This window comes from Schistocerca americana, chromosome 3 (assembly GCF_021461395.2).
Source record: "Schistocerca americana isolate TAMUIC-IGC-003095 chromosome 3, iqSchAmer2.1, whole genome shotgun sequence".
NCBI classification, from domain to species: Eukaryota; Metazoa; Arthropoda; class Insecta; order Orthoptera; family Acrididae; genus Schistocerca; species Schistocerca americana.
The window spans coordinates 523,267,006-523,291,795 of record NC_060121.1 but is presented as its reverse complement, the minus strand read 5'-3'; the positions used below and the strand labels follow the sequence as shown (position 1 = coordinate 523,291,795).

Sequence of the window (24,790 nt, the reverse complement as noted above, 5' to 3'; positions counted from 1 at the left end):
GTTCACCGCGATGTCGCCAAACACGGATGTGACCATCATGATGCTGTAAACAGAACCTGAATTCACCCGAAAAAATGACGTTTTGCCATTAGTGCACCGAGGTTGAATACACCATCGCATGCGCTCCTGCCTGTGATGCAGCGTCAAGGGTAACCGGAGCTATGGACTCTGAGCTGATAGTCCATGCTGCTGCAATCGTCGTCGAACTGTTCGTGCAGATGGTTGATGTCTTGCAGGGATCGAGACGTGGCTGCACGATCCGTTACAGCCATGCGGATAAGATGCCTGTGATCTCGACTGCTAGTGATACAAAGCCGTTGGGATCTAGCACGGCGTTCCTTATTACCCTCCTGAACCCACCGATTCCATATTCTGCTAACAGTCATTGGATCTCGACCAACGCGAGCAGCAATGTCGCGATACGATAAACCGCAATCGCGATAGGCTACAATCCGACGTCTACCAAAGTCGGGAACGTGATGGTACGCATTTCTCCTCCTTACACGAGGCATCACAACAACGGTTCACCAGGCAACGCCGGTCAACTGCTGTTTGTGTATGAGAAATCGGTATGACACTTTCCTCATGTCAGCACGTTGTACGTGTCGTCACCGGCGCCAACCTTGTATGAATGCTCTGAAAACCTATTCGTTTGCATGTCACAGTATCTTCTTCCTGTCGGTTAAATTTCGCGTCTGTAGCACGTCATCTTCTTGGTGTAGCAATTTTAATGGCCAGTAGTGTACTTTTAGTTTTCTTAGCAGGTATACATCACGAGATACCTTGGAACACGCATACTCTGTGTGCTTGTTCGTTGTCAGTTTGCTGATTATCATGAAACCTAGTAGTTTGACAGCCTCCATGTAATCCTAGCAGCCGACATTGCTGAGATTGCACATCATGGTTGTGTTTTTTCTTGATTCATTTTCATTCTATTTTCGATGAACCACTTTCAAAGAGTACGCCTGCTGCCAACGGAGATTGTTCAGTCGTTTTCCCCTTGGCAAAGGGTGTTGTATCACCAGCAAACTGTAGAATGTCGTAGATACAACCCATATTATTGACATAGATAAGGAACAAGAGAGGTCCCATGACGGATCCCATGGGTACGCCATGCTCCAATTTGTGTTCTTGGGATGTTGCTCCATTGACTGATACTATTTGTCTTCGGTTTTCAAGATAGGATTCAAGAGAAGCTAGGACCGCATCTTCAGTACCATAACACTTGAGCTTATTAATCAGTATCTTGTGCGAGATGCAATCAAATGCCTTGCTGAGGTCGCAGAATGTCAATGCCATACGCTCTCTATCTTCAAACGCCTCCCTTATCTTTGTGATTAAGTCCAGTACCGCTATAACTGTTGACTTTCCCTTGCGAAAACCATACTCTGTGTCCTGGAAGAGTTTAATGTTTTCAAAGTAATTCTGTATCTGATGTTTATTACGGACTCCGTGACTTTAGCAAGAATGGGTATTATTGAAATAGGTCTAAAGCTGGACACTTTGCATCGGTCTCCTTTTTTGTAGGCTGCTACTGTCCGTGCCACCTTCAGGATATCTGGAAGACACTAGAAGATAAACATATTTTAATTACTTTGGCTAGTGGCTGAGTAAGATCTGATATTATTTTCTTCAGTACTGTGTAGGGCATACCATAGATCTCGACTCTCTGAACGCTTATAGGACTTCACTATTTTTACAGGGTCCTCAGGGTGTATTTCCTCCCAGTTTTTATATGTGCAGCTTTCACTTTTTATATTTGCTGGGAGATCTAACCCTGTAACTGGAATTTCATGTACTGTACTTTGCACTACGCTAACAAAATACTGGTTGGAGTCATCAGGACTACCGGAATTTAAGACGGAAGTAGGCTTCTTCTTGTGCTCATTTACCAGATTCCACCCTGCTTATCATGGATTGTGAGCCACTGTAATGAACTTGTCATTGTGTTTCTTTTTTGTATCCTCCACTACCTCTCCGCATAGTTTTTTTGGCTCTTAAATAGTTACAGTGAAGCAGGTCTTTAGTTGGAAGATCTACGACTATTTTCATTTGGTCTCTGAATATTTTGGTGGTGCATTGTAATTTCTTTAGCCCAGGCGTATACTATATCTTCCCTTTAATGGGATTTTCCCCTCCTTGTGACTTGCTTGCAGGGTTTTTCTTGGGGATTTCTGAGAAAATGTCATCAAATGTTGTTCTTAAGGTTTGGAACAGATATTCAAATGAGTCATTGGACTCGATTTCTGCAAGTTTCTGTTGCCAGTTTAGACTAGGCAGTGCTGCTTTAAGGTCATTAAATCCTTCTTCTTTGATAACCCTTTACTGAATGTCTAACTTGAGTTCCATGTGATTGATTGCAATTTACTTTTGGTCTGCATTCTAAGATCCATTACTTACGCACTGTGGCCTGCAATCATCGGTTCAATTACACTGATATTATATTCTCAAGTACTGAGGTTGGTGACAACTGTGTCTAACAGGCAACACCTCTTGTTGAGAGCTAGTTTGCTACAAACAATCCATAGCTGTTCATTAAGTTCATGAAAACCCTCTCTTTAGAAATTCCACTTCCTATGTGTATCTTGAAGTCACCACACAATGCGAGTTTAGACTTACGGCGTGTAAGGTAAGATAAACAGTCATCCATCAGTGCAATAAAGTTTTCGAAGTTACCATCAGGTGAATGAGAAGCAGAGAGAACAGTGAGATCAATGTTTGGTAACATTATTACAGCTAGTTCAAGATCCACATCTGTACAAAAGTTTTTTAAATCAAGATTGTTGTTTGCATACACGGACATACCATAGTTAGTTGCAGTAGTTTTATACTATGTATTTATCAAATCCATGAACTCAATAGATTTGTGATAGTCACCCTCTGCTTCAGTCAACTAGTGCTCACAGATACATAAAACATCTGGTTTCACTTCTTCTGCAAAGAACGAGAAAAGGTCCACCTTGGTTATGAAGCACTGGAGATTTACCCTCGCTATAACTAATGGCATATTAGCGTTACCACTAATGTTCTCTTTATCTCATAGCCCATGGTCATGATGTTTGATTTCAGAGTCTATTTTACTGGGCACTGTTTGATCTCCGGAATAAAAAACGCCTTATTACAACGTTCTTGGGCGCTATGGTAGTGTCCATTAGATTATCTTTTAGATGGAAGTATACACCAATTTTGAAGCTGTTGTTCACACCCCTAGTTTCTAGTTTCTCTACTTAAAATTGTTGTAAGCTGGACAGATCTTCTCCAGAAATCTGATTACATTTTCAGTCGCTGTGAATTTTTCACTTTTCCTAAATGGAACCATTCTCTTTTCTCTCCAAATAGCACTCCTTGCTCGTCATCTGTGCCTATTATCAGATTTTTGCTGTCCCTGAAACTTGAACTTCTGACTGAACCTATGGAAGATGATTGGTATGTTGGTCTTCCTTTCTCTACAGGTTTCTTAAGGGCCATATTATATAGTATTTTTGGTTTTCCATTTACATTCTGAGTCATTTCGTGCATGTTGTTGTTGTTTCTTGGGGAAGAGACCAAACAGCGAGGTTATCGGTCTCATCGGGTTAGGGAAGGAAGTCGACCGCGCCCTTTCAAAGGAACCTTCCCGGCATTTGCCTTGAGCGATTTAGGGAAATCACGGAAAATCTAAATCAGGATGGCCGGACGCGGGATTGAACCGTGGTCCTCCCGAATGCGAGTCCAGCGTTCGTGCATGTAGTTGGTTTGTTGTTCTGCTGTAGCGGATGAAAGTTGCTTATCTCTAGAACTATCCGTTCTTTTCCTCTAATGAATCTCACACCAGTCTGTATTTGTATTTGGTGAAGGATCGCTTCTAAAAATCTTACAGAGTCATGAGAAGTGTTTTGGTCACTACTGATGTCAGTTTTTGTTTTGTTAAAAGTTGGAAGTTCACATGTTGATTCTGTGTTGCTTCAGGGATTGTAGGTTCGTTGTTGTTATTAATTTTTTCCGATATGTTAAGTTGCTCTGTCATAGCCGAAAAGTTATTTTCTTGTTTAGTGTTCGTTTTGTCAAGGGAAGTATTGTTCACAGATCTATGTTACGTTGCTCCATTGATTCTTGACTGCTTATTATCACTATTTACGTGTTTTGACCCTCCTACAGTGAAAACAGTGTTGTTTACTTGTCCATCCTCAGTTTCTTTTGTAATACCCGTGGAAGGTGTGTTGTACTCTTATTCGATTTTTGAATATTTGAATCAGAGCTGTGTGCTACAAACTCAACAATCGGTTCCTGATTTGAATTTAAGCATTTAGAGCGGTCATTTTTAGGAGTAATTGCAATGTTTTTCTGCACTTTTCGACTTTTTTTCGAGATGATTTTATCAGGCGTGACAACAGATTTCCTAACCTAGAATTTGTGATCATCACTGTGTCGAGATGTATTTTCAATTTCGGATTGTCGCTTATCAGATGATTTACTGTTTTGGTTAAATCTTCTACTGAGCTGATTAATCTCGAGTGTATTTTCAGATTGTTTACGTTACAAGTACCGCTTATTTCTTTCAGTTCAGTTCCACATAGTTCACAAGGTTGTTTCCACGAGTTGTCTAGAATATCAGAGCATTTGCACTCAGTATAAGTTACAGTATCGTCACCTACCTTCATTTTTTCGCTGTTGATAAGGCTGGTTCCACTCACAAACTGCTGAAGTTTCACTGGAGGCGCGACCTCCGAAAGTTTGGTGTTTAACCTAAGCTCACATACACCACAGCAGAACTTAATTCGTTCTTTTGAGCTATTTACCACACGAACTTCACTATTGGTTCAAATGGTTCCAAGCACTATGGGACTTAACATCTGAGGTCTTCAGTCCCCTAGACTTAGAACAACTTAAACCTAACTAACCTAAGGACATCACACACATCCATGCCCGAGTCAGGATTCGAACCTGCGACCGTAGCAGCAGTGCGGTTCCGGACTGAAGCTCCTAGAACCGCTTGGTCACAGCGGCCGGCACTTCGCTATTGGTAAGGTCAACATATTCATTATGAAAAATGTTCACACACCATACTCCACAAATCACACTTATGTCTTATTTATTGCACGTTTGACATACTCTGCTATCATCACTTGCCGCCATCTATTGCATAGGGAAGTATGGTTGTTTTATGAAGGACACAGCGTATAGAACAGTAGTACGATGACATCTTGAAGTACTGTTGGAGTGTTTGTGACACCCCCTCCACCCAGATCTGATTAAAAGTAGCTGCATTTGTCATGCGTGGCTCTACCGACACGCAGATAATACGGAAATGTTCCCGAACTCAAATGGGAATATCTGGAGGAAGACGACTATCTTTCAACGAAAGCCTACAAAATTCATAGAACACATATTTTCAGCTGACTGCAGAACGATTCTACGGCAGTACACATTTTGCACAATGACCGCGAAAACGGTATAAGAAAAATTATGGTGTCTTGCGGAGTATGTATGTTGATGCTTATGTAGATGTAGAAATATAAAAGCCTTGAGCGTTACTTCCTCATATGCAGACAAGTCAAAAATATCGCCTTATTTTAATTGAAATATTCGGTTTTTAATTCAATGGATATCGTATCCATTTTCATTTTCATTTAAATATAAGAGTATCAGTAACATGGTTTGGAAAACGTTGCTGCTCTTGGTGCTCTCACGACCAGAAGGCAAGAATTTACCTTTTGCATCACGAGGAGTTCTCAGTTCAAGGACACAGAAAGGTGACTTACTTCTATCAAGCAGCGGAGTTTATGTGCATTGAGCAACGGGTGTTTACTCGAAAGGTGCCTGCTCCGACAGGATCTACTGTGGCTGCGCGACACTTTGGAAACCAGTCTGCGCTCTTTGGCTTCTCAGAGGGGAAGGGGGTGCCTGGGCCGTCGGACGCGCGGCTGTTTGCTATATATACCCGCAGCTGCGTAGGGCAGGTCACACTTGCATCACCAGCCGACAACATGCACACTCTGGTAAGTGCTGGCGCTGTCACCTCTGTGCGCTGCGTCGCTGCCGCAAGCTGGGACCTGGCCTGGCTGTTCCCACCGACCGCGCAGTAAGCCGCAGCGTTGATGCCATCGCCGTTCAGTGTTCACTACGAGATTTCCATCTTATCTGCGACGTTCATCGAAGCCTTTTAGGGCCATCGGTTTGAAATAGGTCTCCAGAACAGGGACTACGAAAACGTATTCTTAAAGGCGATATTCATATCGGATATCAAACCATCGACTTGTGATTAAAGATCCAGCGTCTTCATGTTAAATCAGTGGACACACAGAGCAACAGATACCCACAGACTTCTGGAAGTAAGCTGCACATGTCGTCCCAGACTAATAAGACCATTGCGCAATGAAAATGGCGCATTGTCATAGGTTAGTTTATTCCGGGTTTCCTGCTACCACAATTCTGCTGTGGTAAAGATAACAAGAGCATCACAGTGGGCGATTAAAATTGTGCGACAACTGAACACGTACTCCAAACGATGTGGGACATTACGAAGTTCGTTGGCAAATGTCTAAACTGCAAACAGATTCACCGTGACGTTTTGGTACAATGGACTAAGATCAATGTCGCTGTTGTTCGGGAAGTCCAGATCTGCTACCATACGATACCCATCTTTTCCTCAAGATGGAAGAACATCCGGAGGAAAAGAAACTTTCCAGCCTTGAAGATGGTGACTCAGAGGTTTTCTAATGGCTACGTTGTCAATGAGCGGATTTCTGTACTGAGAAACTGAACAACTGATGGAACTTTTCGGCCGTTGTTTACAGACATTTGATGACTATGTTGAAAAATAATCCCATTTTCTGTGTCACTTTGAAGTGCAGTGCAGCATTCAATGAAAGCTACTTGACCTGCCATAACAATGTGCAAATTACGTTTTGAAGTCACCTTGTAGATACCACTCTTCGAAATTTCGATAAAATTCTTGTCGATTTACATAGAAGTGGCATAAAATATTCCGTAGTTTTAACGACTATTTCAGATGTTCTTCTGCAGGATGATAACGTATGCGCTGAATAATCTGAGACCATGATGATATCACAGGGCCAGATTTCTTGTTGAAGTTGACTCCGATAGCAGAAGCATAGTTGTACATACTCCGGACGCTCATTTAGAAACGTTTATTTTTTTCTGCTAAATATTAATTTACACTCAAACGTTGCCTCCTCAATAGTGGCTCCTGGATCTCGGTCGGTTATAAAATTTCAAGAGTGTTGCGGCTATGCTAAGATGGGACACATTGCACGGAAGAAGACGACTCTCTGCGGGTACCTCTACTGAGGAAGTTGAGGGAACCGGTATTTGCGACAGACTGCAGAACGATTCGATTACCTCGAATGCTGACTCGTGTGAGAATAGTAAGGACAACATAAGGGAGATTAGGGCTCATAGAGAGATGTACAGGCAATCATTTCCCCCTCGTTCCAAGAATAGGAAAGAAGAGCAAAATTCCTAGTATATTAAAACTTTGTGGCGGACCGTCAGTCAAACCCAGAACCAACACCTTTCGCGAGTAAGTGCTCTGCTAGATGCGCTATTAGGGCACGAATCACTGCACGCCTCCACAGCATTACTTACACCAGAACGATTCTCTTCCCTTCCAAACTTCAGAGGTCCCTTGTGTAACGTGCAGGATGAGAAATCCTGGAAGAGATACCCTGTAATAGGTAGGTGACAAGTCCTGATGAAATTAAGGCTGTGGGGACTGGCCAAGTATTGTAGAGTCCACGCAGCATACGCTGACCAATGCAGAGCGCTGTGCGAGGTCGTCCGTTTGTTCGGAAGTCCGCTTTTTCACATTTGAGGCACACGCCCTTCACTCTTTCTCAAACGATTTTCCCGAAACTGTTTGACATAAAAAATTTAATTTTTGCTATACTTATAACTTTATAAGTCAGCTCCATGATGATGTGCCCATCATTTCGTTAATGGTCATAGTTATTGTGGTATTTGCATGCAAGTAAGACCCTATGCGAAATTCGAGAAACTTTACAATAAAAAATAGTGGTCAGATGAGGCATTTTGACAATGTTGACTGGAATACTCTCTTTCAAATTCTAAAGGTGGCAGGGGTAAAATACAGGGAGCGAAAAGCTATTTACAATTTGTACAGAAACCAGATGGCAGTTATAAGAGTCGACGGGCATGAAAGGGAAGCAGTGGTTGGGAAGGGAGTGAGACAGGATTGTAGCCTATCCCCGATGTTATTCAATCTGTATATTGAGCAAGCAGTAAAGGAAACAAAAGAAAAATTCGGAGTAGGTATTAAAATCCATGGAGAAGAAATAAAAACTTTGAGGTTCGCCGGTGACATTGTGATTCTGTCACAGACAGCAAAGGACTTGGAAGAGCAGTTGAACGGAGTGGACAGTGTCTTGAAAGGAGGATATAAGGTGAACATCAATAAAAGCAAAACGAGGATAATGGAATGTAGTCGAATCAAGTCAGGTGATGCTGAGGGAATTAGATTAGGAAATGAGACACATAAGTTGTAAAGGAGTTTTGCTATTTGGGAAGCAAAATAACTGATGATAGTCGAAGTAGATATGGATCAAATGGCTCTGAGCGCTATGGGACTTAACTTCTGAGGTCATCAGTCTCCTAGAACTTAGAACTATGTAAACCTAACTAACCTAAGGACATCACACACATCCATGCCCGAGGCAGGATTCGAACCTGCGACCGTAGCGGTCGTGCGGTTCCAGACTGTAGCGCCTAGAACCGCTCGGCTACACTGGCCGGCAGTCGAATTAGAGAGGATATAAAATGTAGACTGCCAATGGCAAGGAAAGCGCTTCTGAAGAAGAGAAATTTGTTAACATCGAGTATAGATTTGTGTGTCACGAAGTCGTTTCTGAAAGTATTTGTATGGATTGTAGCCATGTATGGAAGTGAAACACTGACGATAAATAGTTTGGACAAGAAGAGAATAGAAACTTTCGAAATGTGGTGCTACAGAAGAATGCTGAAGATTAGATGGGTAGATCACATAACTAATGAGGAGGTATTGAATCGGATTGGGGAGAAGAGGAGTTTGTGGCACGACAAGAAGAAGGGACCGGTTGGTATGACATGTTCTGAGGCATCAAGGGATCACAAATTTACCATTGGAGGGCAGCGTGGAGGGTAAAAATCGTAGAGGGAGACCAAGAGATGAATACACTACGCAGATTCAGAAGGTGTAGGTTGTAGTAAGTAAGTACTGGGAGATGAAGAAGCTTGCACAGGATAGAGTAGCATGGAGAGCTGCATCAAACCCGTCTCAGGACTGAAGACCACAAAACAACAACATGATTTTGCATTTGGCGCATATCACATAACATGTTTTATGTCTATGAAATTTACCTAAAATATCTAATTCTTCTTTAGACTTGGGTGGAGGTGTCTATCTGTCACCGATTTCGAGAAAACTGATCTGATGTAGCACATCTATTTGAGATCGCGCGTACCAGTGATAAGGCCAGAGTGAAATATCCACAACATTCCTCGTATTTCATAAACGGTTTTAGGTATAGAAATGTGATTTTGGCAAATAGTAGAATGGAAAGAGGAGGGTATTTTACCATGTTGTTATTATGAAAAACTTCATCTTCCGCATTATTCCACAACTACAGACTTTTTCGATGAAAGAAAGTAATTTTTATCGGCTATCAATAGCTGGGGAATCGAGAAACGCTATAGGTTTTGGAACAACGCAAGTGAAGATATTACACTTTTTTTTGTGCTAAGGATCTGCTTTTTCATAAGCTATTGATCTTACTTTTCCTCAGTTCCTCACTTAATAAACCACTGTTTCAGAATCCTCTCACAATTGCGTCTGTACATGTAAACTCAGCTATGTTTTGGCAAAAGGAGCAAATTTTAACACAGCAACAAAAGAAATTTGGAATTCGCTCAAAATTCGCCGCTTATGACACATCTATGAAAGTTAAAAATGGTTAAAAATTTAGGCAAAAATAAATCGCTGCTTTACGAGCATTTTCAGTGGAGTTCTTTTTAGATGATAACCAAAGTAGCGAAGACAGGGATTCTGAATGGTCGTCACGCAAGTACGGGTGTGGAGAGATGCCGTTCAATATTTACAAAAAATGCGAGCATGTGCTTCAGTTTAAAACGAGCGCGTGCCATTTTCCCTACAGGGGCCTTCCCGCAACCCCCACCACTACTGCTCTCCAAACACTGGCCCAACCAACTGCATGTCTGCTGGTCATGTTATTCGGAGTGTACTTTACCTGGATGGATCAGTCGATTGAGCGTGTGTCTGTGAATGCCAGGTTCAAGATCAGAGTGAGCACACAGTTTTAATCTGCCAAGAATTTTTAAATCAGCACACACTCCATTGCAAAAGGGAACTTCGTTCAGAAAAGGGAATGGCTATATTTTTTTACAAATAATCCTCTTCTTTGGATTGTACAATGCATGCGGACTATGTATGTAGGCTTAGTTGTGAAACAAAGAAGGTTAACTAATCATAGAAAATGCTCAGAGGGTTTCGAACCTTCACCGAAGAGAAACAGGTATAGGAAACGGTATACAGGTCAGACTAATTCCACCACTCATTGAGTCAAGGTTATATCCCAGTTACTTTCACAGACGACAGTGTTTTTGTAGCCCTCATTGATTAAACTGGAGGTGGTTGTTATCATGTTATTAGGAGAAGTTTAAAAACCGGCAGACTTGCTGAAAGTTAATCCCATTAGCAGTGAAACGTTTTGAGAAGAACAGTATTATGCAACAATCTCCTAATAAAACCATTTCTAACTGTGAAGATTATAGTTGTTAGTAATGAACTCGGCTTAACTATAAAAGCTACAAACTATAAATGTAATTTATATTGCACTAATCACCAAAGTCCATCAACCCATTTGAAAAGAACTTAGCACTTAGAGAGCAGGGACGAATGCTCAAAAATTAATATTTAGTTTAATTATTAATACAAAAAGTTTACACTTTACAACAACGCCTTACGCTCATAGCAACTTTACAAAGAGACAGCTGTCAGTCTCACTGCATGCATTACAGCTGTACATAAAATTTTGCCGCACCTTCGAACATTTTTGTTATATGTTGTACAAGCACCTGAGACTTTTCAGGCTTTTTGTGCCTATTTAATTTCTACTTGGGTTCCACAGTCAATGGAGAACGTGTAGGGTAAAATCCACAGTGGAGACGTCATCGATGGTTGTGTGTTAAAACAAATCAACAATTCTCGTCAATTGTATAACGTGTGCGTACATAATCTGTAAACTTGAGTGTGAGCAATTATTATTTTAGTGTTGTTAAATACGAGGGGGAGTTGGAAAATAAGTTTCCCCTGTCGACTGTGGTCTGAGTTGTGTGTGAAAGGATGAAAAAGAGAATGAGACGTTAAAGATAAGACATATCTTTATTTTTCTATATAATTTCCGAGTACATTGAGACATTTGTCATACTGCTTTATAAGCTTCAAAAAGCCTTCCAGAAAAAAAAAAAAAAATCTGGGCGTTGCGTACGGAAGAAGCGTTGAACGACTTGTTTGGCGTCAGCATTGCTGAAAAAGCACCTTCCGCCGAGAATCTTCTTCAAAGCAGGAAACAGATGGAAGTCTCTTGGTGCGAGATCTGGATTGTAAGGCGGATGGTGTAGGCGCTCCCAACCAAGAGTTGCCATATAGTTTTGCGTTGCCGTCGCCGTGTGTGGTCTCACATTGTCATCAAACAGCAGAACGCCAGATCTGAGAAGGCCAAGCCGATTTTTCCGAATCACCTCTTTCAATTTCGACAGAGTGGCACAGTACCGCGCAGCATTGATGGTTGCAACCTCCAGAAATTCCAGTAGCAGAACTCCTTTGGCGTCCCAGAGAACGGTGAGTAGCACTTTACATGCAGACGGAGTGCTTTTGAACCTCTTTCGGAAAGGTGATGACGGATGTTTCCACTCCATGGATGCGGCCTTCGATTCGGGAGTGTAGTGGTGGACCCACGTTTCATCCCCCGTCACAATCCGAAACAGAAGGTCATTGCCTGCTTCATGGTAACGCACGAGCTGTCCCAGGCTTAACGCCATGCGTTGTTCCATGTGTGTCCGGGTCAATTGGCGGGGCATCTATCGTGCTGAGACCTTCCTATATCGAAGAATGTCGTCGATGATCTTGTGAGCTCGCTCATGTCCGATTCCAAGCAAGTTCTGTTTCTAACTCAATCAATGGTGATACGTCGGTTCGCCTTAATCGTGTCATCCATCTTCCTGACATTTGAATCAGTAGTGGTCGTGCGCGTCTTTCCAGGTCTCGGTATGTCCTGCACTTGCTGACGTCCATCACTGACTTGCTGGCACCATCTCCGCACCATTCGCCTCGACATCACATCTGACCCATACACCTCAACAAGGCGGTTATGAATTTCTGTGCCTAATACTCCACGTGACCATTCATAGCGGATAACAGCTCTCATTTCCGCCTGTGACCACGACTCCAAAACGCACCTTCTCTCCACAGCTCCGGGGAAAGACAGCGGCTGGCCTCCTCTTTGCGCAGGCACTGCGACAGTACCATCTGCTTGATGGCGGTCGACCTCTACCCAATGGTGTATCCGTGTCTTGCATTTGCGCGTTCACCTGCCGTGTCGTCTTTTGCCCATATCACATAACTTTGCCCACGGTCGACAGGGGAAACCTGTTTTACAACTCCCCCTCGTATTTTTCTGCCTATGGATGATTTACTTCCTTTCAGATATTAAATTTTATGTACAGTTACATTTTTATTAGCTCAAACGGATGGAGGATACTGAAAATATTGAGGAAAAATTCAAAAGAGGGACAACACATTGGATCCATTAGTGACCAGTTTTGGGAAAAATAATTTATAGAATTTTTGACAGAAAGCACGGAAAAAGTTTTGGATACAAACTTTATATTCTTTAGAATTTGGCGACGACCAGCTAATTATGAACCAGACATAAAAAGGAAATTATCAGAGAGAAATAAAAACAGTGGTTTTCCTCTCAAAATGAATAAAAAAGGTACATGCTAACAGGAGAAAAAAAGCAACAAACACCATTTGACGCTGGAAGAAGGATGGGAACGACTGCACACACTGACGAGTGCAACCATCTTTGAGTAAAACTCACAACAGGTGATAAACAAGATAAGAAAATTAAATGAAGGTTGGATGCTGGAAAGTTCACTATTGCAACATTAAATGGTATATAATGGGATCAACACTTTATAAAGGAAACAAAAGAAGTAACCTTCAAAACAATTATTAGGAACACTTTGACATATGAATCAGAAGTATGAGGAGTTAAATCCCAATTAATGGAAATAGTGATGGCAACTGAGATATACTTATGGAGATGGTCTGCAGAGCTATGCAGATGGGAAGCGTCCGAGGTGAATTCATCAGGAAGAAAATGGCTATCGCAAGTTAGATTTTTTATTTTGTGGAGGAAAAACCAATGGTGTGAACGTATGAAGAGATGACAGAGGAGAGATTGCATGCCGAACCACGGAGCGAAGAGCATCACGAAGCAAGAAAGGAGGGAATCCGGACTTTAATTCGTAGAACAAATATGTAAGAAAATTTATGGGAAAACAGGTACAAATGGAGAGTGAAAATTAAATTTTATGTTTAATTTTCAGTAACCGGGAAATGTAAATAAACTGCTAAACAAGGAGTAACAAAACATTGTGATTGTTAAGAAAGCGTGTTGTGTTATCAATGGTTGGGGGATGCAAAATTTCTACGAGTATGGAGAACTGCACACTATCAAACATATTCGCTGCAGCGTTCTGTTATAAAGTGAGTGTTGTTTGGCAATGTTGATACGAAGTTTAATGCCAGTAGAAGAACAGTAATCAGTACTCTCATAAAAATGTTCATTTTCTCAGATTGCATTTATGGGAAAAATTCCCAGTCATTCTTTTGTGTAAAAAGTGATCATAGGTAAATCAATAAAAAGTTCCACTGAAGGAGTGCCACAGCAATGGTAATGATTGCTTGTGCACAAGTTGGGAGAATCCGTTTCCCTTCACGGTTCCCTTGGTTAGCACAATCTTTACCATGCTGGGTTTTGTTTATGTGGGCGTTTCTCGTCATAGTTAGACTAACTGTACTGTAGATGTGACGAAATTAACGAAGCATTGTGTAGTTTTGAATTTTTGCAAGATAGTCCTTCATGAAAGCAGTAATGTGCAGATCAACAGTCGTAATGTTGGACTTGCTATGCAAATCAAAGTGAATCATAGGTACCAGTAATCAATGGGCACACACCAGATGTGGCTTCGTGTATGAAGTTCTTAGTCGCGCAGACGGATAATAAACTGAGCTCTGAGATAGCACCAGCTCGTCGATAAGTCAACTAAAAAGTTCTCCCATGTTTGGTAAACTTCCACTCAGTCCTGTATTATGCCATAGCCTCCTGGGAAAATGCTGCTAAACCCGAAAAGTATACACCCATGCCCGAGGGAGGACTCGAACCTCCGCCGGGACCAGCCGAGCAGTCCATGATTGCAGCGCCTTAGACCGCTCGGCTAATCCCCCGCGGCAATAAATATACTTGCTGTACTAATGGTGCCTGTTGTTAGTAACACGAGTGATGTTGGATGAACGCTGCAATTCACAACTACAGTACTAGCAGTAAAAATGATTGCAGTGTAAACTAGACATTGGCATACAGGGTTCAGGAACGAGTTTTACACTCTGGTGCAAAAGCCCATAAATTGTTGCATAAAAATGTCAAACAAGAAATTGAAACCCCTCCTTCCAAATATTCAACAACAAAGTCAAAGAATACATCAGTGGTCATTCTTCGTAATATTCATCAGAATATTTGAACTCAGGAACGTCATCTGTAAATCTTAATATTTGAATTAAGTGAATCTTGAAGTTCCTACTATATCCATAGATATTATGAAAATGAATGTGTGTGTGTGTGTGTGTGTGTGTGTGTGTGTGTGAATATTCCATTCTCCACCAAAACCACTGTACCGATTTCAGCCAGACTGGGTATACACGTCATTTACTGTCCGATAACGATCGCTGTGACGGTAAGAACCACCTATCTGACATATTTCAGGAGATATGACGTCACAAACACTGAAATGTGAGAAAAACTTCCTCATTGTGCATGACATTTAAATTTGTTTCTCCTTTTCTTTTAACTCTTATTCTCAATAAATTTTTCAGACAGCATCCACGTATGCCGACGAATGTACACAAGTACATCATTCTACAACAGATAGTTCAAGAAATATTACGTCATAAACATGGAGATGAGTGAAAAATTGCCTCATTATCCGGGAAGTTTTAACACATTTATTCCTTACTGCTAAGACACTCGTACAGTCGAATCAGTTTTTTTAAGGAAGCCCTTGACACCTAGCAGGGCAGTTTTCAACTACGAAGCCCAAACTGTTATATGCGAAAAGAGCAGCCGTCTGTAGAGGTCGTAGTGATGTTTACAAAATCGGATTGTAAGCACGCGAAGAAATTGCGCCCAGCGTGCAGGGAGGGTCCTGGCTCATGTTTCTTAATTTAGATACTGTAGTTGTAGCTTTGTACATTATGCCTACTTCTTTGTACGACTGTTTCATAATTTAAATGGTGTTTTCACGAAAGCATGTAAATGAAAACGTATGACAGAAAGAAATAAATTGTTACAAAATGTAGCAATAGATGGCGCTGTCAGCATCATAATTTAATAGTAGTCGACTACAAATGACAAATGAATCAGACAACAATGCCTAAGGTGTACGTTTGATGTTAAACTGTATTACTTAGTGTGCATGAGTATACAGGTATGATATTGTTAGTTGCGTAAACCCATCCACCACGCTAAGGTCATATAACACCGGATGGAAAAATCGGTTTTTAATTGTCCTGAGGCCAAAAACTCCATGAAAAGCATCACTTTCATCGGTGTTTAATTGACCTGAGGCCAAAAATCGCATTAATTACATCGGTTTTTAACTGTACTGATGCCAAAAACCGCATAAAAAACATGAACCAAAATCAAATAGGCTCTGTATTAATTTCCCTCCGAGTAGCGCAAAACATGTTCAGTATGCTGTCCACAGTTTTCTACAAGTTGAAATCGAGAAACAGCATGTTCCACAACTGACTGAAGTGTTTCCGGGTTACATTCAGAAGGTGTTGCGCAATGCGTGCCTTCAATGCAGCTAAGTTTGCAATCGGAACCCTGAACACATCTTTCAGATAGCCATACAGCCAGAAGTCACACGGATTAAGATCAGGTGATCGGGAAGGCTAGACTGTAAGGAAATGGCGGCTGATAATTGTGGCATTTCCGAAATGGCTCTTCAGCAGCTAATTAACTGGATCTGCAATGTGGGGAGGTGCGCCATCTTGCTGTTGGAGAGCTGCAGTGACGCTGTTGCGCAGAACAGTCATAGCGCTTTACCAGTGACGGTACAGGTAACAGGATTGGAATCACCTACCTCTTCGACAAAATATGGCCCTATGATAAATTATGCCGTAAACCCACACCACACAGTGACCTTTTCAGGACGAAGTGGTACTGGTTGATTTGCGTGTTGATTTTCCGTTTCCCATATTACAATTCTGTGTACTGACATATCCTATCAGATGGTAACGGGCTTCGTCTGTCCACAAAATCTTCCCCGGCCAATTATTGTCCACTTCGATGCGAGCAAGAAATTCTAAAGCAAAGGTCTCTCTCTCTTGCTGGCAGGTCAACAGGAAGCAACTTGTGCACATGGGTAATTTTGAATGGATAGCAAAAAATGAAGTTTCGTAGCATTTTACGCTCCGTGCTCACTAGTATGTCCAATGTCGGGGCAATTCTCCATGCGCTACACATTAGCACACCACCACTCGTCTCCATTGCTGTGGCTACTGCTTCCACCGACGTCGGATCCATTCGTTTCCTCCCTCTACCATATGCACTCCAAAAGAGCCCGTCTTGTCGAATTTCCGAATAATTTTCTCCAGACCCATGGCAGTCATCGGACCAACGCATTTTTTCAAACCCTTCAGTGTCCGGAACTTCTGCAGAGCGACGTGTGCAGAGTCATCATTCTTGTAATATAGCCTTACAAGCAGAGCGCAGTTCTGCATTGAGACAGTCATAGCGAACGTCGCAGACGCGAAAAGAGGAAAAGCCGCGTACCCGGCGTGTTCATACCAACTTCAATGGGTCGTGCGCATGACAGGTGTTTTCATTTACGTATTCTGACACATACAGCGCCATCTATTGATAAATTTTCACACTATTTTTTTTCTTCTGCCATACGTTTTCCCTCTTCTCCGATAACATTCTGGGACAATTTGACGTCATTCTGACCAGTGGTGTTATTTCTACAGCTTTTTGAAAGTTTAACTTTATTATAATCACCGTGTATACATCCCTCTAGGGAATATTCACGTAATTATCTGTATGAATAGATTAGTGCTAGTCATAATTAGTTCCTTGTATATCTTTCAAAAGTATTTAGTAGTGGCTGCTTCTGTCTGTAGTTCTCTAACTTGAGTTGTTCCGAATATCGGAAAGCTCTTCTTCATGACCCAATTTAAGAAGGAGAATAGGACTCCTGTCGGAGAGTCTCGACAATACTAATGATTTAAGAAGAGAAAAATTGGCTGAAGATGTGAATTGAAGTTTGTGTTAGGGAAGCCAGTCCTTGCAGTATTGTAGCCACAATGCTACGGTGGTGTAGTGGTTAGCACATATGCGTAATATTCAGTAGATCTAGGTTCATGTCCTGACGATAGTGCAAATTTTAATTCATTGCCTCAGCTTCTGTCTTTATCGAAGGAATGCATGAATGATTCGAGAATCAAAGCAAATTGCACTGTTTCGAATCAGCCCTTGTGCCTGTGCTGAGAGACACTGGTTTATTGATCTTCTGACATACTGTTTGGTTTGGGAAGAATCTCTTCATAACATTTCTTACTGTTTTGTGAACAACTTTCAACTTTTACAGGATGCACTAATATATACAGAACTTGTCAACAATCACTATATAATGATGAATGTTCAGTGGGCTGAAAGTTGCCTTATGGAACAATAAATTATTCCGAAATATAAAGCTACCCCTCCAGTTTAGAAGCAAATAAAATGCTATTTACGTCACAGTGTCATAGCTCAGCATCAAAAGTAAAAACATATATATTCTTGTATTTTTTAACTGACTATGTAGTTACTGCTGTAACTTAGGTATAACGGTGGTATTGACTATTACGTATGTGCAGGTCGTCCTATCAGCATTGTTGGCCGCCGCCTCGGCCGGGTACCTGGGAGGGTACGCCGCCCCCGCCATCGCGGCCGTCCCGGCGGCGTCCTCCATTGCCAACACCTACAGGGTGTCCCAGACCGCACGCGTCCTCGCTGCTGCCCCCGCAGCCTACGCGACACCTGCCATCGCTGCCGCCCCAGCCATCGGCTACGCCGGTGCCATCGCCGCCCCCGCACTCGCCGCACCCGCCATCGCTGCTGCTGTCCCTGCAGCATCTTCCATTGCCAACACGTACAGAATATCGCAGACCGCCCGCGTCCTGGCCGCCCCCGCCGCCTACGCAGCCCCCGCAGTCGCCGCCGCCCCTGCCATCGCCGCTGCTCCGGCCATCGCTGCCGCCCCCGCTTTGGCTGCAGCCGTTCCTGCAGCGTCTTCCATTGCCAACACCTACAGAATATCGCAGACCGCCCGCGTCCTGGCCGCCCCCGCCGCCTACGCCGCCCCCGCAGTCGCCGCCGCCCCTGCCATCGCCGCTGCTCCGGCCATCGCTGCCGCCCCCGCTTTGGCTGCAGCCGTTCCTGCAGCGTCTTCCATTGCCAACACCTACAGAATATCGCAGACCGCCCGCGTCCTGGCCGCCCCCGCCGCTTACGCCGCCCCCGCAGTCGCCGCCGCCCCTGCCATCGCAGCCGCACCAGCTCTGGCTGCAGCCGTTCCTGCAGCGTCTTCCATTGCCAACACCTACAGAATATCGCAGACCGCCCGCGTCCTGGCCGCCCCCGCCGCCTACGCCGCCCCTGCAGTCGCCGCCGCCCCTGCCATCGCCGCTGCTCCGGCCATCGCTGCCGCCCCCGCTTTGGCTGCAGCCGTTCCTGCAGCGTCTTCCATTGCCAACACCTACAGAATATCGCAGACCGCCCGCGTCCTGGCCGCCCCCGCCGCCTACGCCGCCCCTGCCATCGCCGCTGCTCCGGCCATCGCTGCCGCCCCCGCTTTGGCTGCAGCCGTTCCTGCAGCGTCTTCCATTGCCAACACGTACAGAGTGTCACAGACGGCCCGTGTCTTGGCCGCCCCCGCCGCCTACGCCGCCCCCGCCCTGGGCTATGCACGCTACGGAGCTCCCGCTCTGGGCTACGCCCGCTACGGAGCTGCCTCTCTGGGATACGCCGGTGCCCTCGCCGCCCCCAGCCTGGGGTACGCACGGGCCATCGCCGCCCCCGCCATCGGCATCGCCCGCTACGCCGCCGCCGCTCCAGCACTGAGCTACGGATACGCTGGGTATGCCTCCTCTGCCCTCAGCTACGGCTATGGCGCCCGTGCTCTTGGTCTCGTCCACTAGATGCTCAACACGCATCCACTTATTTATTACAACCAAATAAATAAATAAAAACCTCATTTTATCTTTTTTTTATACCCAGTCCAGCACCCTTCCACAGTTTATGGTGCAGCAGAGACTAAATTATTCCATGTTATGAGCAACTATTTAACTTTTGGAACCGAGGTCGCTAACAGATTATTTTGAGGAGTGTGTGTGTGTGTGTATTTACCGCGTTCAACAACAAGATTAACATCGTAGTTGTTAACATAGTCTGACGAGGGGACACGGTAAGTGCCATCACCAGATTCTCCAATAACTTCGCTCAATGCAAGAGGAGTGAAAATAAGGAAACACATGTTGCTGTTTATTCGTAGAAACTCGACTATTTCTGAGAAAACGATGGTCGAAGTTCTCGCCGTAATTTATACGCCTTGTGGCAGATGGAGGTTGAACCGAAGCGGTGGCACAGTAGCTGGAGTCTCGGCTTCGCATTTTCGGGCCCCGTTTTCGAAACCCGATTTTTTAAAGTTTTACTGTATTGTATTTTATTTGTCTACCCATGTTCGTATAAGTTTATTACTTAAACCTTTCTTATCAAATTAAGGGACACACGAGCGTTATATTAACTGTAAAATTACGATTGGATTTCGCAGTGACACTAATTTATCATGCAACATAAATTGTGTGGCATTTTCATGCGTTAAAATATTTTCAAATCCTCATACTCTTACATTTCATTCTTATATTAATTGTTACATTTTATTCTAACGTTTATTTTCCAGAAAGATTTGGTACATTCCATTGGATGGAACGGATCGTAGAAAGATTCGAAAGGTAGAAATTCTGGACAGCATGAGCATCGCGCGAAGGCAGAGTTGCCACAGTGACATTTCCTAATATGTAGCTCACTTGAGAAGAAACATCGTTAACACTGCTAAAGATCTCGCGTATTTGAAATAATTTCACGGCAAATCAAGCATAGCGGATCACTTTTCCGAAAACTGACGCTTGCAATTGATTACGAATCACGATACACTGCAAGAATCTCACCGAAAACAGCTTCAAATAATTTTCTCATTCTTTTATTTTTTTAAATTCATTCACCAAATAAACAATTAGTAGACGAACAAGGAAAACGTTATTTCAACATATATTGGAAAACATTCTTGCAGTTATTTCCCCGGGCATGGGTAGATAAATCAAAACAAAAACAAAAATAAAACCTATAACCGGGTTACAAACATGGAGCGTAAAAGTGTAAAGGGTACCTCGAAAACTTTGACCGTCGTATTCTCAGAAACACAGGTCCGCAGCTTGTGGGCGCGCGCCCGGGCTCCCGGGCTCGGCTCCCGGTGGGGTCAGGGATTCTCTCTGCCTCGTGATGACTGTGTGTTGTGTGATGTCCTTTAGGTTAGTTAGGTTTAAGTAGCTCTAAGTTCTAGGGGACTGATGACCATAGATGTTAAGTCCCATAGTGCTCAGAGCCATTCTGTGAAACGGTATTGTATCTACTGACAAGCTGAATATTTCAGGAGTCCACTACACGCAGGAGGCGGCTACACGGATAGCAGGGGCTGTGCGGCGTTGACTGGGCGGTTTATCAGGTCAGAGAGTCTCGCGGAAATACAAAAAGGGCTTCAGTCTCAAAGGGTGCAGGTCGAACATGGGCAGAACGGATGCTCAAATCGTTATAGGCACTGAAAGCTGGCTAAAGCCGAAGATAAGTTAAACTGAAATTTTTGCGAAGAACCTAACGGTGTACCGAAAGGACAAGCTAAACACAGCTGGCAGTAGATGTTTCTTACTGTTAGAAGTAGTTTATTTTGTAGTGCTATTGAAGTACATAGTTCCTGTGAGTTAGTATGAGCAGAAGTCATTCTTGACAACCGGAATAAAATAATAAAAGTATCCTTCTACCGACCTCCCATCTCAAATGATACAGTTGCTGGAAAGGTCAAAGAAAACTTAAATTTGATTTCAAGCACGTGCTCGATTCATAAAATTATAGTTGGTGTTGACTTTAATTTTCCCTCGATATGTTGGCGAAAATATATTTTTAAATCCGGAGGTATGCACAAAACATCATCCGAAATTGTGCTAAATGCATTCTCTGAAAATTATTTCTAGCAGTTAGTTCATGGGCTCGCACTAATGGTAAACAATTGTGAAAACACCCTTGACCTCTGAGAAACAAATATTCCTGAGCTAACAATGGGTAGGCAACGACCTTGTCGTAGTGGATACACCGGCTCCTGTCAGATCACCGACGTTAAGCGCTGTCGGGTGTGGCCGGCACTTGGATGGGCGACCATCCTGGCCGCCATGTGCTGTTGCCGTTTTTCGGGGTGCACTCAGCCTCACGATGCCAGTTGAGGAGCCACTCGACCGAATACTAGCGGCTCCGGTCACAGAAAACCATCGTAACGATGAGGATGACACGGCGGTCGGATGGTCCCGATGGGCCACTTGTGGCCTAAAGACAGAGTGCTTTTTAACAACGATTACAAGGATTGGTGAGCATAGGGTTGCCGTAGTGAGGCTGAATATTGTAACCCCCAAATCCTCCAAAAATTATCGAAAAATATACCTGTTCCAAAAAGCAGAAAAAAATTCGCTTGACACCTTTCTGAGAGACAATCTCCAATCCTTCCAAATTAACAATGTAAGTGCAGACCAGATGTCGTTTGAATTCAAATAAATAGTATCTACAACAGTTAAGAAGTTTATACCAAGTACTGGTGAGAACATTGTTGCAGAAACAACGAAAAAACATACCAAATTTAAACTAACGCAAAATACGAGGGCCGTTTTTTTCAACCTCTGATAGGCTATAAATAAAAGACAGGTTCGTAGAAAACAATTATTTTACTACCAAAACTTTTTTACCCTTGTGGATACTTGTCAACATAATCACCGGATAGATTGAGACATTTATCGTACCTGTGGACAAGCTTTGCAATACCCTCTTCAAAACCTGTTGCCTCCAATGATTTCAAATGAGCATTGACGTTGTTTTGAAGATCTTCGTTTGTTTCAAATTTCTGCCCTCCTAGTCACATCTTCAGTTCAGGGAAAAGGTGAAAGTCGCTGGATGCCAGGTCAGGACTGTACGGCGGATGATCGAAAATGTCCCACTGAAATTATTCAAGGAGCCGCTGGGTTTTGCCAGCAGTGTGTGGACGAGCGTTGTCATGGATCAACACGATTCCTGAAGTCAGCATTCCTCTTCGTTTGTTTTGAATGGCTCTCCGCAAACGTCGTAAAGTTTCACTATAAGAGGGTGCATTGATAGACGTTCCAGGCTGCATAAACTCTACAAGCAACACACCTTTTCGGTCCCAAAACATGGTAGCCATAACTTTTCTGTTGTTGAATGTTTCAATTTTTTTGGTTTATTTGACAAATTTGGTTCCATCCGTGGTTTGGTTGTCGTTTTGTTTCCGGTGTGTCGTACTGGATAATCAGTACAAAATAATGCTTCCCTTCTGTTGCATCTCGCGTAATCCGCTGTGACTGTCCTGCCTAATAATTCAGCAGCATAGACCGTGTACATGGCTTGTCTTCCTTTTACAGATGCAACATTTCTTGGAATTAATCGGCATAGAACGTGGCCTCATATACGAGGGTTATCCCAAAAGTAAGGTCTCCTACTTTTTTATAAGTACATAGACCTGTTTATTTCTACAATTGTTTACATCAGTTTACAGCTTGAACATTTAGCTATTTTTCGACATAATCACTATTTCTGTCGATGCATTTTTGTAGGCACTGTGGCAGTTTTTGTCTGACCATGTCATACCAGCTCGCCGCCATGCTGTTCAGAAAGTTATGAACTGGCGTGATTGTTGCTTGGTCTCAGGTGTAAAGTGGTGTGCCCAGGTTTCGTCCCCCGTGACAATTGAGTCCAGAAATTTGTCCTGTTCGGCTACAAGGCGGTGAAGAAATGCGCGGGAAGCATCAAATCGTTGCCGCATGAGGTCCTCAGTCAGCATACGTGGCACCCACCTTGCCCACACCTTCCGTTAGTTCAGTTAGTTAGTTCGCGAAACCTCAGGAACCAACGTGCAAAGGTCATCCAGGGTGATCTGCCGATCTTCACGCATGCTTTGCTCAACCTTCAACACTGTCTCATCAGAAATTGACGGTCTCTCGCTCTTTTGTTCGTCGTGAATTTCGATACGACCAGCTGCAAAATCTCTACACCACTTAAGAACGTTTTTGACATCCATGCACGATTCACCATACACTTCCGTCAATTGGCGATGGATTTCAATCTGCGCAGTGCCCTTTACGTTCAAAAACCGAATAACTGCGCGTGCAATTCGCACTTGGCGGTAACGTCCAACGGGAGCTCCATTCTCAACGGCTGCCAAGCCAAGACTGAGCGCCTCAGCGCGGCGTGCGCATGTTTACACATAGCGCGTGAAGCACTCTTCATAACACTGTGGCCAACTGCCACACAAAAATGAAATTATAAAAAAATAGGAAACTTTACGTTTGGGATTACCCTCGTACACAGGAGATAGACACTGGTTTCATTAACCTACAACAGGCGTATGCTACACACTGGAAACAACATTTCATCAGTTTAACAAACAATACACAAGCACCTGTAATGAAGGCGGTAGCGTCAGACTGCTACGAAAACTATTAGAGAACGCCACTCTGTTATCCTGGTGCCTTATGAGCATGCCTTTCGTGTGTCTTTTAAAATACCACTGACACGTCGCAAATAGTACTCGGTATTTCGCAAGCGATTTCGGCTTTCCAGAGTCCAGTCCACAAACCTTTACTCCCGGTCGACCACCGCACCAGAGAACCTCCGGCTCTTCCTAGCCCCAAGAGCGGTCATTGCCACTTGATGAGACTATCGATGAGTGCCGAAGTGGCAAAGCGATCAACCTCAGTTTAGTTTCTTAGGCGTGTTTACACTCGCGTTTTGGTGCATGGTGGGTTAGTCCTCAATCTACGCCTCAGCAAATACGACACGCAAACACTTAAAATACGATAACATAGAGAGCAATGTTTGCACGATTCACAGATCGATGGCGTACAGGCCTTACCTCCCATAGCTTAAATGACGATTCTGGAGTATCGAATCGCAAAGATAAAATAAAGTACTCTACCCACAGACTGAAAACAGCAATCCCCACATCGTGTGACGAACACCAAGAGAGAGAGGCTCGACACAGAGATAAGTAGTTCAAATATTGAGGACGGAAAATTTTACCCAATATTTCAGAGGCTACAGTAAGAAAGACAGTTTCTATA

General features: G+C 43.4%; 1 protein-coding gene across 1 annotated transcript in view; it reads left to right on the top strand.

Moving 5' to 3' along the window:
- The window catches only part of LOC124606180 (ice-structuring glycoprotein-like), a 29,125-nt gene extending 9,585 nt beyond the window's left edge, over positions 1-19,540 (top strand). Inside the window, exons 2-3 of the mRNA XM_047138147.1 lie at positions 5,796-5,978; positions 18,218-19,540. Of these exons, the coding sequence (XP_046994103.1) occupies positions 5,796-5,978; positions 18,218-19,540 (1,506 nt within the window). The remainder of the gene's footprint in view (positions 1-5,795; positions 5,979-18,217) is intronic.
- The last annotated feature ends 5,250 nt before the right edge of the window (positions 19,541-24,790 follow it).